We start from the raw sequence: 16516 nt of genomic DNA on the forward strand, positions 1-16516 counted from the left end.
CTTATGTGAGTCTCATTTCTGACACTTCCTTGCTATATACCATTGGCCCTGACACTTAATAGGAGGGAGGATGGCCTCAGGGGTATTGTAAGGGATGAGTAAGAGCTAGAAGATCTAGGTGTAAATCCTGCTTCATATATTTACCAGTTGTGAGACTTAGGGCAAATCTTTAAACTCTGAATCACAATTTTCCCCTTTGGAAAATGGTTATAAATAATCTAAATATCACTGTGAAGTTCTAATGAGATAATGCATTAACATATTTTGCAAATCTTAAAGTGCTGTATAAAGACTGTATAATTCTTTAACATATTTAACATGTATTAGTCAACCTGCCATCTGGAGGAAGGGGTGCGGGGAAGGAGGGAAAAAGTTGGAATAAAAGGATTTGCAACTGTCAATGCTGAAAAATTACCTATGCATATATCTTGTAAATAAAAAGCTATAATAAAAAAGACTGTATAATTATCATCACCGCTATTAACTTTAACATTCTTATTGGTAAAATGAAGTAAATAATAAATGTCCTATCTATCTCCCAGAGTTATTGTAAGGGTCAAGGAAGATCTATATGAAAAGAGTTTCAAATGATGAAGCTCTATTGACATGGATTCTAAACATTTATATTTAGGATACATTTCATTTAAGGATATGTTCTATTCACACACATATCTTTAGTTTTCTTGTGAATTAGTTTATTTAAGCTTTTTTGAAACTATATATCTTTTACTAGTCCTTATGAATTCTATTAATTTGCTATCCATTATTTAAAGCCTTTTGTGCAATTTTGTGTCTTCGTTGCTTAGCACAGTGCTCGGCACAAAGTAATTTGATAAATACCAGTTGACTAACCAAAGCAGTAATTAGAGAAAAGAATAATAGGAAAGATGATGGGTCGCGTATGGAAAGACTGAGGAATAGCTAAAGTTGGGGGACAGAGTAAGCATTCATATAGTGTCTACTGAGTATCAGGCATCATACTAATTGCTTTATAAATATTTCACTTGATCCTTACAACAATCCTTCAAGGTAAGTGCTGTTATTATCCCCATTTTACATTTGAGGAAACTGAGACAAATAGAAGTTAAGTGACTTTTTCAGGGTCATACATCTAAAAAGGGCCTGAGAGTGGAACTGAACTCATATCTTCGGCCCAGGATTCGATCCATTGTCCCACCTAGCTGCCCATATGGTCCAATGCTATTCACACAACATTATAAGAACTAGAAAGCCCTTAAAATGATGAGTGGATCCCTTGTGTAATATTTACAGAAGAACATAACTAAAAATCACTGAAAATAGGATGAGTGGATAAATCGTGATCTCTATTAGTTGAGAAGTGGCCATGTTGACAAGATCTCAGGCCCATTTGAAGTTTAAAATACTTGTGTGTTTGTTATAAATGTACCTCTCAAACCTCAAAGGCTGTTCCAATGTGCTAGTATTCTAAAAGCTTTTGAACAAACTCATTCATCAAGTTGATCCAACAATCCAATTGTTATGGTATCCAAGGGATATTGGCTGTAAACCTTGATCCACAAAAAGAGTAGAAAGTTAAGCTACACCCTTTGGAAGGAAACAAGCAGAATGGGAAAATCTAGCATGGGACTATAATGAGCCCTCTGGGTACTGTGAGCTGAGGGTGCGTTGGAGACACTGTCTTTCTTCTGTTTAGATCACCCATGGGCAGTTTGATGAGCGCTACGTTCTGTCATCCCGAGTCCGCACAGGACGTAGTATCCGTGGACTTAGCCTGCCTCCAGCCTGCTCCCGGGCAGAGAGAAGAGAGGTGGAAAATGTCGCCATCACAGCCCTGGAAGGGCTCAAGGGAGACCTGGCTGGGAAATATTACAAGCTGACTGAAATGACTGAGCAGGAACAGCAACAGCTCATTGATGTGAGTAACCCAGGGTAGGGGTGTAGGAGGTGGCAATTTTATACATTTGATATCATTGTAATTCATTATCTCTCCTTCCTGTAGCTTTTCCGGTACCCAGATAGCCCTGTCCAAAACTGAGGGAGGTTGCCAATCCACCCCAGAGAGAGATAATGAGAAGGCAGAATTACCACTGCCTTGTTCTCAGAATAAAAATAAAATAAAGACTCTGGACACTTAAGTATTTCTCATAAATCTTAAGTATATTGAGTTTAGGGAAAGGAGTAAAGATATGGTTTTACAACCCAACTGCTCAGAGATGAAAATGTACTATGGACAAGTATCCTTCGAGGATTCATGATTTGGCCAATGACGGTATGTATTTCTTTCACCTATGCAGATTGCAACCCTGAATTATCTTTTCAGACAGTCTTCATGAGATGTTGTGGTTGTGGTTGCTGTGAACCATTAATTTGGTGAGAAGCTTCTCCAAATGACAGCTGATCCTGACAGCAGATGCACAGACTATCACCAAGTTTCTACTCACAATCTTTTTCACTTAACAGGACCTGACAAAGTTACTCTAGTCATGAACCACTTTGGAGAACCCAGGGTCACCTCTTTGTTGTGATGAGGCATTAGAGTCAAACTTTAGTGGAGAAAACTAATAAATGATAAGATCTTAATGGCCGTTAGAAACTTCAAAATTTTGGATTATGCAAAATGATTAGCTGTAAAACATTTGTAAATATATTCCAGTAAATGTAGATTTATTTATAAGTTACTATCATAAGGCTTATTATAAAATTTATACACAAAAATTGACATTTTAAAAGGAGATTAAAAAAATCATATATCACCTGAGGATTATTCATTCAATCAGGAGCCAATGAAGATTATTGAGAAGTTGAGTCACAGTTAGATCTATGTTTAAAGAGAATCACAATGGTGGCTATCTGGAGGATGGATTGAAGAGGGGAGAGATTGTAGGGAAAGAGACCATTATAAAGGCTATAGTAAAACACCAACAGAGAGGAAATTGGGGTGTGAACTAAGTTGGTGATGGTGGCTTTGTGAATAAAGAGAAATAAGACAAATAGAAGATTAAAATATTAGACTAATAAGATTTGGCTACTGACTGAATATATACAGAGTGAGGGAAAATGAGTCAAAGTTGACACTGAAGTTGTAAACCTGGGTGACTAGAAGGATACTTATAGGGAAGTTTGGTGAGGGTTAAGTTTGGCTTGAAAGATAGAGATACTGAAATCTGTCACAATCCAGGCATACTTGATTATCCTCTGAGCCAAACAAAATGAAAATGGAGAATGCAGGCCTCTTATTCTCTGATAACTATTTCACTCTTCAAAGGGCTCCTGCAAGACCTCAAGGTGATCTGTGAAGCAGGGATATGGGTATGCTGGGAGAAAGAAGTAGAATTTTCCCACGGCACCTGCATAATTGCTGCTAGGGGTGCTTGGCAGTAGTTAGATTAGAACTGCTATAAGGAGATGATGGGAGGCTCAGAAAAAGGGAATTTGGATGATTCCACTGTGGGCTGTGGTGAAGTATGGAAGCTTTATTGGAGAAAATCCCATGATTGGATATAACTGAAAGGGTGGGATGTGACTCACCTTCTCACCCTCTAAATGATTGTGGGCCAGGCCTCTTGGGTAAGGTCATGGTCACTAGGAGGTCCCAATCCCACTCTGGAGACCAGCAGCTTAAGGTATTAAGGTGTTTGTTTGTTTGTTTAATTGGGGTTTGGATTTCAGGATCATGATCTTAAATTTTGACATTCACCTAACAAGAACTGGAGCAACAAGAGACAGACATCCCATACATCAAGAAATATCCCCGGGAAAGGGGATTCATCTCTGGCATTTTGTACTCTCTATCCTGCCTCAGCAGCTGCAGGATCTTCTGAAACATTCTCCTCTGCCAATAAAGGGTCTTGTTCCAATATTGTCCCTGTTTGTGCCTTGTAAAAAGATGCTACCCTTAAGAACTCCCTACTTTTTCTTCCATCACCAAAAAGATCCCTCTCTCCCAGCTGCCCACCTCCTCTGTTCCAATACCTTAGAAAGAGCAAGAAGAATGTTCATTGTTCTGATCTGGATTCACAAGAAATATAGCCAATTGGAACTCACATGAATAATTTAATGATTCAGCAGGAACCAGGCCAGGATGAGAACATGCAACAGCTTCTTAAAATTAATAAAGGCTTTTATGAAACCCTCCCTTTAAAAAAAATCTAATCACTGTCCTTTAAGAAAATCTGAGGAAGAAGAGAAAATTTTCTACTGGGCAGGGGGAGGTGGGATAAAGAGATAGGAAAAACTTCCTAGGGGAAGTGACATAACTACTGGACTTCGGAGAAAGAGAAAGATTTCAATAGATGAGACTTGGAAGAAATCTGTATTAGGTATGAGTAGTTTTTTGGAGTTTATGTGAGATGAAAGCTAAGCAGGAGGGTAACATGGGTCAGACTTGAGTGTATAGAGGGTTATTTTGGCAGCTATATGCAGAATGGGTTGGAAAGAGAGTAGAGACAGTCAGGACAGCTAGGAAGCCACTACAATAGTCTATGTAAGCTATGATAGTCTGAGCTAGGATGTTGGTAGGAGATGGGTACAAGAAATACCATAGAGTCATCAAAACTCACAACTGGTAACTGGTTAATCATAGTGAGGAAAAAAAGAATAATAAAAGACAATTGGAGACTAGGTGACTATAAAGAAACAAGGATAGGGAAGATGGGATTGGTTTGATCCATGCTGAGTTTGAAGTGTCCAGAGGACATTTGGGTCACATATTCACTAGGCAGCCAGAAATTTGGGAAAATATTGGGAAAAAAAGATTGTTCTGAATGAATAAATTTGGAAATCATTTGCATAGAAGTGATAGAGGAAACTATGGAAGTGAATTAGATTACCAAGGGTAGATAGAGAAAAAGAAGGAGGTCAAGATACATTTAGAGGGTGGAAGGAGGAAGATAAACTAGTGATAAACCTTTCAGATCTGAGGAATTGGAAGGAAAAAGCATTTTTTGCCTTGCTTGTTCTCAACCTTCTTTCTCTCTCATGTACATTTTGGCTTGCAGGATCACTTTCTATTCGATAAGCCAGTATCTCCATTGCTAACATGTGCAGGGATGGCCCGAGACTGGCCAGATGCCAGAGGAATCTGGTACGGCACATACTGTGTTAAATACATGTGTTTTATGTGTAAAGGATCTTTTCATAGATCACCTGGCTTATCCTAACCTTGCAACTATTGTGCTCTGCAGTTCATAGCATGCTCAGCTTCAGCTAAATTGAGAAAACAGATTTTGAGAGACTGTGTGTGCGTTTGTAAGTATTGTGATGGTTCCATGAAGTGAAGGAAATTGATTTGGTTTGCATGTATTCTGCATGAGAAACATTGCTACAAAAATTGAAGGGGAAAAAAGGTGATCCAGGTGTGGAAGGCACCTATTTTATGGCACTTTACTCCCTTTATGGTACTTTATTCCCTTTGAGTCATTTTCATGGAATGTGTCTAGAGCAAGAATGAAAAAGTAATGAGGAACATTCCGATTACTGTTAATAAGTCTGCACTAAAGTGAAGCAAGAAATTCTGATAAAGCTCACCCTAAAAGAAGTGGCTACCAAACTTGAATCAAGAATATGAAAAGAAATTGGGAACATTTCAATTACTATCAATAAATTTGCACCGAAGTGAAGCCAAACCCACCCCCCCAGAAAACCTTCAATAAAGCTTATCCTAAGAAAAGTGGCTATCAAACTTATAATCATTCTTATTTTGGCCAATTTGGCCAATTTCCTTCCTTAAGTGTCTAATTTTATTCATTCACCCTGGTCTGTTATAAATGAGCCATTTATAAATGAGGGGAAAGTACAAAGCACCATGTTAAACTAATTACCCCAAGCAGGTACCAGGTAACACATATGTGTAAGATTTGTGTTTTGCATTTTTTGTATCCTGAACATTCTGAGATTCTGGGAGAATGCTTTTTTCCAGAAATTTCCACTTTCTTTCACCTTCTTCTCTTAGCAGCAGGTCCAGTTAGAATAGTAAATGTCATTTCTAGTGCAACAGCAAATAGGTGTGCTCCAGTCAAACTGTGGCCATAATGCTCTGAGGAGAAGGTGGGATGCTCCTGGTGGGCAGAAGAATGAAATCATGAAGGGTTTCAATAGCTCTTCTTCTTTGCCCTATCAAGAGAACTTTATTTTGTGCCCCTTGTGCAAGCACAATTAAGAAAGATTAGGGCCTTCCAGGAAAGAGGGAAGTTTAAAGGAAGCAATCAACTTGCTGAGACAAACTGGGATTGTTCATAGGTTTGAAATAAAACAACACAAGTCTTAAATTTCTTTTTCTTATTAGGCACAATTATGACAAGACTTTCCTCATCTGGATTAATGAGGAAGATCATACCAGGGTAATCTCTATGGAAAAAGGGGGAAATATGAAAAGAGTATTTGAGCGATTCTGTCGTGGATTGAAAGAGGTAATAATGTTATTTTAAATAATAAATATTTAAATTATTAAATTTTCAGGGCAGCTAGATGGCACAGTGGATAGGGCACTGGCCCTGGAGTCAGGAGGACTTGAATTCAAATTCATCTTCAGATACTTAACATTTACTAGCTGCATAACTCTAAGCTAGTCACTTAATCCCAATCACCTTGCCAAAAACAAAAAACAACAATACTAAAATATTAAATTTTTATTTTTCATACTTCTAGGAATCTTTAGCGAGATCTCCATGACTGGGCAAATTTCATCTAGGAAACAAGAAAGGCAAATCCCATTAGTTTAATACAACTTCCTAGGACAGAATATCATCATTGATGATAATAGCCCTTTGTCCTTAGGAGATCTTATGAAAGCCAAAATTTGATTTCTTAACACTCTAATTCCCAAGAAATGTTGTTATAATTGTTGTTGAATGGAAGGGATTGCACCTAGGATCTTCCACTCAATAAAGAAATCCCTTCTAAAACAGCCCTATTAAAGTAAATCATTTTACCTTTGCCTGAGCATCTCCAGTTAATGAGGAACTAATCATTTAGAAAGATAATCCATTGGATTTTGAAGCAATATTCATTTTTAAAAGTTTTCCCATTTATTTTGTTAAAAATCAATCTCCCTATAACTTCAACATTTAGATACATGGTCTGAGCTTTGGAATAACACAGAACTAATCTACTCTTTTTTTTTTCATACTATTTAATTGTAGGTACCACATTCCCTTCCTAAGCTTTCTTCTATTCCCAGGCTAAACTTTTTCAGTTCTTTCAACCCTTCAGTTTTATACTACACAGCTTTCTTTTTTTATTTTATGCATTTTAAGACATTTTTTGAGAAGAGGTTTGTAAGTTTCACCAGACTGCTAAAGAGTCCCTGAGATAGTAGACATTATAGTTCATTAATGCAACTTTAAATTGAATAAGAACTTTTTCCCTTTTTTAAATTTTGTAAAATTTTGATCTTAAATGCAAAATAGGAAAAGAAAAAAATTGCCATGTGAACAGCAGCACATAAAAGAATATTCAAAACATAAAGCAATAAATTTCCAATTTAAAAAAGTCTATTTAATAAATAGTACACACTGTATGCAGAGTTGTCTATCTTTGCTTCCTTGTCGGTTTCTTTTATAGGTTATATGTGTGTGTATGTATATGTGCATATATACATGTGCACACATATAATACTCACACACATATATAAAGATATATATAATATCCACATACCTATATGAAGAAATTACAATCATACACATATATACACATATACATATATTTGCATCTGTTTAAGACCATACTATGACCTTTCTCTGAAGGTGAATAACATCATCCTTCATAGATCATATTTTTCTAACTCTACCAATTCATTATTTCCTGTACCACAACAATATTCCAACCTTAAACCTTTTAGTTATTTTAAATAGTCTAAAATAAGATTGATATGAGTGACACATAGTTTCCCTATTTTTCTTCTTTTGATTAAATCTGTTTTAGTTTTAGTTTTGTCTAAGATCATAATCTCTATCTCTGATTTTTTTAACATAATAAATCTTACTCCTGATCCTTATTTTATGTTGTGTGTATCTCTTATATTCTATCCTTCCTGACTCCTCTGCTTTACTTCTAGCTGCTATCTTGCTCTCCTATTATTTAACCTACCCCCCTTCAATGACCCTGCCCTTATCTTTTCCCCTTACTTTTTCTCCTTATCCTCCTGTTTCCATCTGAATTTAGAGGACCTTTAAAGCCCTCTAAATATATGTGTTGTGCCCTCTTTAGCCCATTCCTATTAATCTTCACACCTTATCCCACTCCTATTGAATCCAAACACACTTCTATACCCCTCTCCTATTCCCTCCCTCTCTTATTTCTTTATAAATTTAGAAGATTTTTATTCTCTTCTAAATGTATATGTTGTTCTCATGTGATATGATTAGGGTTTCCTCTAAAATTCTCTTCCTTATTCTCTCTCCCTTATCCCTGTCCTCCATGCCTACTTTTTCTGAATTTAGAAGACTTTTATATCCTTCTAGGTATATATAGATACATACATATACATTCTGATATATGTATGTATGTATTGTTACCTCTTTAGATCATTCTCGTTGTAAGTAGGCTATCAGAACTATCTGTTAGTCCTCCTCTCCAATTTAATTTTTCTGAATCAGTTTTTCTTCTCATAGCTCATTTATATGACAATTATTCTTTTTATCTTTTCCTACATAATTTTTACTTTTTAGAATCACATCATGCTCAGATCTACCCCAATCTCTCTTCCAAACTATCGATTATTAATGACAATCTTACACATATAATTTATATTGCCATATAATAAAACATAAATAGTATTGAATCGCTTATAATTAATCTTTGATATTTATCTTAGATTTCTCTTGGACCTGATATGTCAGATTTTCTATTAAGTTCATATCTTTTTGCAACAAAATTTTGACAATCTGGCAATTCATTGAATGTCCATTTTTGCTGCTTTTTTTTCCTTTAGGATTATGCTTAACTTTCTTGGGTATGATATTTTCAGTCATAATTCCAGTTCTTTTACAAGTCATTATATAGTGTTCTAAGACCTGTGATTTCTTAACGTAGCTGCTGCTAGGTCTTGTGTGATTTTAACTGTGGCTCTGCTATATTTGAATTGTTTTTTTTTTTCCTTGTTGCTCCTAAGAATGAATGCTTTTTATAGATAGCTGGGTCCCACTGTTAATAGATACTAAGCTTGTTGTCAATAATTAGTCTAGTCTAATATATATTTTTCCCAGTATCATCTAGATCAACCTTATACAGCACATTGGTAGATACTTTAAAATGAACTTCACCTTTCCTAACACAGACCATATTGTATCCTTGCATTTGTTCATTTTTTTTAATGTGTAGGTGGAAAGATTAATCAAAGGTCGAGGCTGGGAGTTCATGTGGAATGAACGGCTGGGCTACGTTCTGACCTGTCCTTCCAATCTCGGAACCGGATTACGAGCTGGTGTTCATGTGAGAATCCCAAAACTCAGTAAGGTATGTGAATCAGTGACTCAGAGATCTTTCACTAGCATGGGTCTATTTTTGTGATAGACTGCAGTGGCCAATAATTTAAAAATAATTTCTCTAAAAATTTCTTTCTTCATCTCTGACATGGGCATAACATTATAGGTTCAAATTTTCTTTAGAGGATTACCTTCTAAATAACTCACATTCTAATAGAGGGAGGTAATATATATAACAGGTCTCAGCTGTAAGTTGGATGGAAAGTTTTTAGCTGTCCTTAGGCAGTATAATGTAATAACAGATGCTAATGCATCCTCTTTACTGGCTTTCTCACTGGTGGGTTATTTTTCAGTCACTATTATATTCATTTGCATATTTCCTTATTAATTTTAAATTGTGACATCTCTAATTAACCAGTAACCTTCAGCCCCATCCTAGTTTATTATACTACAGAAAATTCTTTTTCCCATAAGAAGTTGCTTATTCTCTTTATATTTATATATTCTCTTTATATGAAAATTTCCTAATCTTTTAGATGAAATAATTATTACAGTCATTCCCAATCATCCTTCAAAGGAGAAATCCTTATGCAGAGAGGTCTCACCAATAAGTAGGTAAATCCAAGGTCTTAGAGAAAAGTAGCTTTCCCACTCTGTCCCCACATTGGCCATAGTTCCAGCCTCTACATGAATATATCCTTTAGAATGACAGCTCTTTGGAAGAAGTATGTAGAAGCACCATAGCCACAAATGACCTAGAAAAGAAAGTTCTCATCACCAAAGTCCTTAGCACTGCCAGGTAATTCCAAATAAAATAATAGATATGGCTTTATTAATGGAAATAATACTAAAGGAGATCCATTACCACCTCTTTTGCCATAGTACCTTCAGGATCATAAGACATTTTTAGTATCTGTCTTGCAGCTGTAACTTCCTATATGTGGTGTTTCCCCCCCTCCCCAAAATAGTGCTTGGCACATAGTTAGGGATTAATAAATGCTTTCTCATTCATTCATTCATTTATTACTTGTGTGAACAAATTAATCGTGTGAATAAAATAATTAACTCTGAGTTGGTTTATAGAAAATTGCTTCCTACCCTAAAAATGTGATTATTACTCAACAATTGGAAAAGTGGTACATGATTTAAATTAATCAATCAATGAATTAAATATGGAGAAACTAGATGCTTGGAAAATAAAAGTCTAGGAGTATCTGTTATTGTTGGATTTTTCTGGAATTCCTGTTTTAACAATAGTGAATCTGCCTTGACATTTATCAAGTTAACCACAAGTTATTATCTGTTGTACTAGGATCCCCGTTTTTCTAAGATCCTGGAGAATCTAAGACTACAAAAACGTGGAACTGGTGGTGTTGACACTGCAGCAGTTGCAGACGTGTATGATATCTCTAACATAGATCGCATTGGTCGATCAGAGGTGATATGTCTCTCTTACTTCCTTAAAGCAAACTATATGAAAGCTTAACTCAGCATAGAGATAAATCAAACATTCCATTCTTGATTATAAAATTACAAGCCTCTTTGCAATACCCTTTCCTTTCCGGGTCACAGTTACCATTTTTTGGTAAAGTGCTGAGCAAACAGCATTTGTATGATATTACTCTGGCATAAAAAAATGTGAGACTTAAATACTGTATAAAATGATAATATGCAAAAAACAGAAAAAAGAAATTCACAGTAGAATTATCATTCACCAATATAAACTAGCAAATTATTCTAATAAACCCTGGCAATAGGAAATATATTATGCTAAAGATTTGACTATATTTACCAATGTGAAGTCAGGGAGTATGTATAGTACCTAAAATTGAAGGAAGAGAAACAAATGAAATATTTTGGTCTTCATGTCACGAGTAATCTTTTTGTTCATCAATCTGCCTTGGGCTATTCATAAAGTGTATCAGAGAGATGAGATTATATTATTTGTAGGTTGTATTTGTTATAAAATCTTCCTCTTTTGCCTAGCAAAGATACCATAATCTCTATCAACAATATAGCTTACACAGTAACAGCAATATTGTTTTAAGAACATCTTTGAGCAAGTTATTTTATTTATCATTACTACACAAATGAGCTATTAAAAACATATAAAGAAAGATGCTATCTGTATCCAGAGAAAGAAAAAAATAGGTGTATAGAATAATTTTATACATATACATATACATATAGATACAGATATACACACATATATACTTATACATATATATTTACATACACATATGCTATATACACATACATATATGTGTATACATATCTAATACACCTTTGTGTCTAATGGTAGCTATCTATAGGGCAAGAGAGGGGAGGAGGGGAAAAAAAAGGAAAAAACTAAATTTACATGATAATTTTGTTGTATATTTGAAAGGAATAGCAAGTTGTACATAATAGATTTATGGTTTCATGTGTAATCGTCTCTTTTATTAAACTAGAGAAATGGTTGTTTTATTCCATAAATTAAAAGTTAATTAATTAATTAATTAAATGGAAATACTTTTTAGAAAGCAATACAGTTTAAAATCTTATAGTCTCTCTTTTAATTCTTCATAATATCTCAGCTAAGTTCTTTATGTCACAACATAATCCCTTTTTCTCTAGTTCTTTCCTCTGTAAGTATGGGAAAGAATTTGTTATAAATCTGAGTATGAGATCCTTTACTACTATTAAAATATCACCATAGACTTTTAAAGTTTAAAAAAAAATTTAAAGCCTGGATCTTCATATTTTACCCAGGCTGAAAGCACAAGTTCTTGATCTCAATGCTAATCATCCCAGAGTTCTTTTTCCAGCTTGGGCCAATTTGCTCCTTCTTAGGTAAACGGGGGCTCTCCTCAACTCCTCTTTCTCGATTTCCAGGAATTCACCATATTGATGTCAAATACTCCAGGCATCCAATTGGCTTAACCCCCTGCAGCTCATAATTCTTGAGCTCCAGAAATCCAGCAGACTCAGACTCCCTGGGAGCTGAGGTTACAGACATGTGCTGCCTTGCCAACAAAGTCACTGACTCTAAGAATAAGAGAGGGACCTTAGAGAGCACCTGCTTCAAATTTCACATTTTAATAATATAGAAACTAAGATAAAAAGAAATTATTAAAAGCCTATTAAGTTGCACTTCAGTAAGCTTTAATTGAATCTAGTATCTAGTAATGTATTGTGGAAAGAATCTGGAACTGGGAGCCAGGAGAGACTTCTTTTTAATCCTTCCAATCTGACTCCGACTAGCTATATAAAAGATATGGAAAGTCACTTACATTCCCAAGGTCTCAGTTTCCTCATTTCTTAAATGGGAATAATAATATCTATGGCACCTACCCCATAGAGTTGCTTCAAGGATCAAATATATATAAATCAATCAATCTATTTACATATACACACAATATACATATATATTTACAAACATATATTTACATGTATGTATTTATCTATATACACACATATATATCTTGCAAACATTAAAATGTTTTATATCTATTATTATTATTATCCTTAAATTCTCTCCAATAAGCAGAAATTATATGAAACTAATTTCTAAAAGTTCTACCAAAGAAAAGCCATGATCCAAGAAATTAATATGTAATAATAAAATCTAATATGTAAATAATCACAACAGGAGCTGGAATTTATACAATATCTCAAAGTTATATATGTGTGTGTATATACATATATGCATACAAACACCCCGAGAGTTCTATTTTTATGCTAATAGACAGTTCTGCAGACTTCTGCATAAAATAATTTTTCCTAACATGAATTTACCCAAGGACATGGGGAAGGGAAGGAAGCAGGAAGAGGGCTGCGTGCTAGTAGAGGGAGAGGGACATGGGGTTCAAGGACTTAAGAGAGCAGGAAGAGAAATACATAGACCATGGGACCAGCTAGATGGAAATTTGGTGTAACAGAGAGGGAGAACATGGAAGCAGACACGTGCAGTCCAGATAGACACAAACTGGAGAGAACAGGCGACTGGAGGTACAGTGGGGCAGATGTGAAGGTGGGTGGGCGATAGGGCAAAGGTCTCCTCTCTCAGTGCTTGGAGGTCTCAAGTTTCCTACCAACCCTCACAGAGTTCGGGGAAGGGACACTGTTAACTCAAATATAGAGTGCTCATTTAACCCCACTCTTGAAGGTATTGATCAATATTGTACCTGTACTTTTTATGCGATTCAATAGTACATCTTTTTTATTCTGAAGGTTGAGCTTGTCCAGATCGTCATTGATGGAGTTAATTACCTGGTGGATTGTGAAAAGAAGCTGGAGAGAGGCCAGGACATCAAAGTACCACCCCCTCTCCCCCAGTTTGGCAGGAAGTGATTTTTACCTCCCCATCCCCTCTCCTAACTCTGTCTGCTGGTATGACAGAAATAAAACGTAAATAAATCTCTAGACTGAGAGTTTCTATAGCTATAGAAAATGTACAAATGTAAGTCTTGTCAAGGACTACAATAAACTCTCCCTAATTTCTCTGCTTTGTCATGTGTGAGGTTTTTTGGGTTGCAGCAGTGGTAACAATTTTGTTCTTATTTTCTAAGTCACTATGGTAACAAGGAGAATCATATAAATCAATCATTGAATTGGATTCAATTATATGTAGCAGGATGCAGAGGATTTTTTAAGGCAATGAAAATGTTAACATTTTTAATGCTATCCAAAGAATGCAATACAAAGATGTGATTATTCCCAGGGCTGTTACACAAGTCAAGACTTTGACTATTAATTGCTATATAGAATACCTGGTAAAATCAGACACTGATATAATATCAATGGATATGAAAATTGTTTGACGTAGCTTACATTAGTTCCTAAAGTGCATTTATTTTAGCATTGCACCAAACTTTGATGCTAAATATTCAACTGAATGGAAAATGTTTCTCCTTAGCTCACTTAGGACAATGTTTTCAGAAAAATGTATTGCAAGTTATTTCCAACATTCAGTAGGATATCATAGGAAACCATGTATTTTTAAATTCTTTTCCACAGAGTTCTTCAAAGCACTTTGGGATGTGCTTATGACCTTGAAAGAAAGGATAGTTTGGGGTGGTCTGTGGAGATACCATAAAGTTGTTCCCCATTCATAAAAAGACAATAATACTATAAATCTTTGGAACAGGAATCTTGACTATTCTGGTATTCTGTCCTGAACTGAGCAACTGTTTGTGTTATGCTAAATGAAATAATTTCTCATGATTCAATTCAATAAATATTTGCTAAGTGCTTCCTTTACAGTATATAGATTAGGCACTGAGGAAGTTGAAAAGTTTAGATAAATTAAAGTTCTTTTCTTTATGGACCTTTCTCTTTAGTAGAGGAATAAGACAAACACAAATCATTATGACAAAAAAAAATACTTAATGAGTACAAAATTGTGTACTCTGTGTGTGTATATGTGTGTTGGGTGTGGGAGGGAGTAGGAAAGCTATCATTGTTAGGATGTTAATATTATTAATGTTTAAAGGCAGCTGGTAGCAGAATGGATAGAATACTGGGCCTGCACTTGGGAAGACTTGAATTCAAAACTAGCTTCTGACTCTTCTTACTTGTGTGACTAGGTAAATCATTGAATCCCCTTTTGTCTAAATTTCCTTATCTGTAATGAATGTATCATCACCAAATGAATGTGATTGGTGAATATACTACTGAATTCTCATCCCTAAATAGCAATTTTCTTGAATGTAATGGGAATTTCAGCAAATGCATGAAGAAAGACAGGGAGAACACTGGCTTCAAAAACATCCTGATTAATCTTCCTGACTCATCTCTCATTTCCAACTCATCTTCCACACAGCTGTCAAAGTAGTTTTCCTAAAACAAATGTCTGTGCCACATCCCCACTCAATCAACCCCAGGGGCTCCCTATTACCTTTAAGAGCAAATATAAATTCCTCTGACATTTAAAACTCTCTACAATCTGATCCCATTCAACATTTTCAAGCCTTAGGGCACATTATTACTCTCCATACACACTACTTTTCAGCTAAGCTTGCTTTCTTCTCCCTTATGCACAACTCTCCATCTTCTGTTCCTATGCCTTCAAATTGTTCTTTTTCCCCATACTTTGAATGCCTTCTTCCATCCCTCCCTCTGCCTCATGAAATCTCTGGCTTCCTTCAAGACCTAGCTTAAGCATTATCTTCTGCAGGAAGCCTTTTCTGATTTCCTCAGATGTTAGCGTTCATCATCTACCTCTTTGTTGCCCTTCGGATAAATCTCAATTTTTATTCTTTAGGAATTGTAGTGTTTCATGACTTATAACCATATGACAATACCAGAAATAATTTAGAATTTAATAATAATATCAAAAAGGTTCATCATTGAATAAATGTGTTTTTCTATAGGGTGATATCAAATAATATTTTATTATTTATTTATTTACAATTTAACTCCTCTTGGACTCTATTTCTGAGTATTTATTTACTCTAACTTGAGTGTAATCAATTTTTTAAAATCCCTTGTCCCTCTAGGATAATAAATTTATTTCTAAAGCTAGTATGGTAATCTAAGATGTTGAACATGGGTTTTGATCACATTTCTCTGAACATGTTGTTTTTATTTTTTTAAAAAAAGTACCAACGACTCTCTATATTTGTCAACTTCCATTTCTTGACAGCTCTTGAGGTGGCGTTCATTTTATATGGAGGTATTGAAATCCCTGCCAAGTACATCCTGTTTGTCTCAGTCACTGCTAAATATCACGGGGAGTGATATCATACCAGCTTGGAGCACTGGCTTAAGATTGCCATTTTGCCTTTTGAAATAAACACATTGGCAATTTTACCTAAAATTAAGGAAGGGAAGAGATTTTTATGTGGAAGATGAGTCAAAAGGAAGGGATGAAGACTTCTTTCTCCTAGTAAATAACATTCTAGTTGAAACTCATGCTGTGCAGTTAAAACAGTCACAATGTGTTCACAGTTCCTGTTTATCAAGATCCAGGCTCAATCAATATTTATTGAGCAAACATGTGGGCAAGACACTATGCTGAGTCACATATATCTGTAAGTAGATTTCTAGGCTTGGGTTTGTTTGCTGCATTCTGATAAACTTAAGGGAAGAACTGACTAGTATAGAATTAGGAAGACTTTGATGGACTTCTC

At 35.3% G+C, this 16516-nt stretch overlaps 1 protein-coding gene across 1 annotated transcript in view; it reads left to right on the forward strand.

The window, feature by feature from the left end:
• The window catches only part of CKMT2 (creatine kinase, mitochondrial 2), a 48941-nt gene extending 35055 nt beyond the window's left edge, over nucleotides 1-13886 (forward strand). The window contains exons 5-10 of the mRNA XM_051992852.1: nucleotides 1676-1897; nucleotides 4980-5065; nucleotides 6266-6389; nucleotides 9301-9435; nucleotides 10717-10842; nucleotides 13617-13886. Of these exons, the coding sequence (XP_051848812.1) occupies nucleotides 1676-1897; nucleotides 4980-5065; nucleotides 6266-6389; nucleotides 9301-9435; nucleotides 10717-10842; nucleotides 13617-13736 (813 nt within the window). The 3' untranslated portion in view covers nucleotides 13737-13886. The remainder of the gene's footprint in view (nucleotides 1-1675; nucleotides 1898-4979; nucleotides 5066-6265; nucleotides 6390-9300; nucleotides 9436-10716; nucleotides 10843-13616) is intronic.
• Nucleotides 13887-16516: the final 2630 nt, after the last annotated feature.

The sequence above is a fragment of the Antechinus flavipes genome, chromosome 1 (genome assembly GCF_016432865.1).
Source record: "Antechinus flavipes isolate AdamAnt ecotype Samford, QLD, Australia chromosome 1, AdamAnt_v2, whole genome shotgun sequence".
Taxonomy (NCBI): domain Eukaryota; kingdom Metazoa; phylum Chordata; class Mammalia; order Dasyuromorphia; family Dasyuridae; genus Antechinus; species Antechinus flavipes.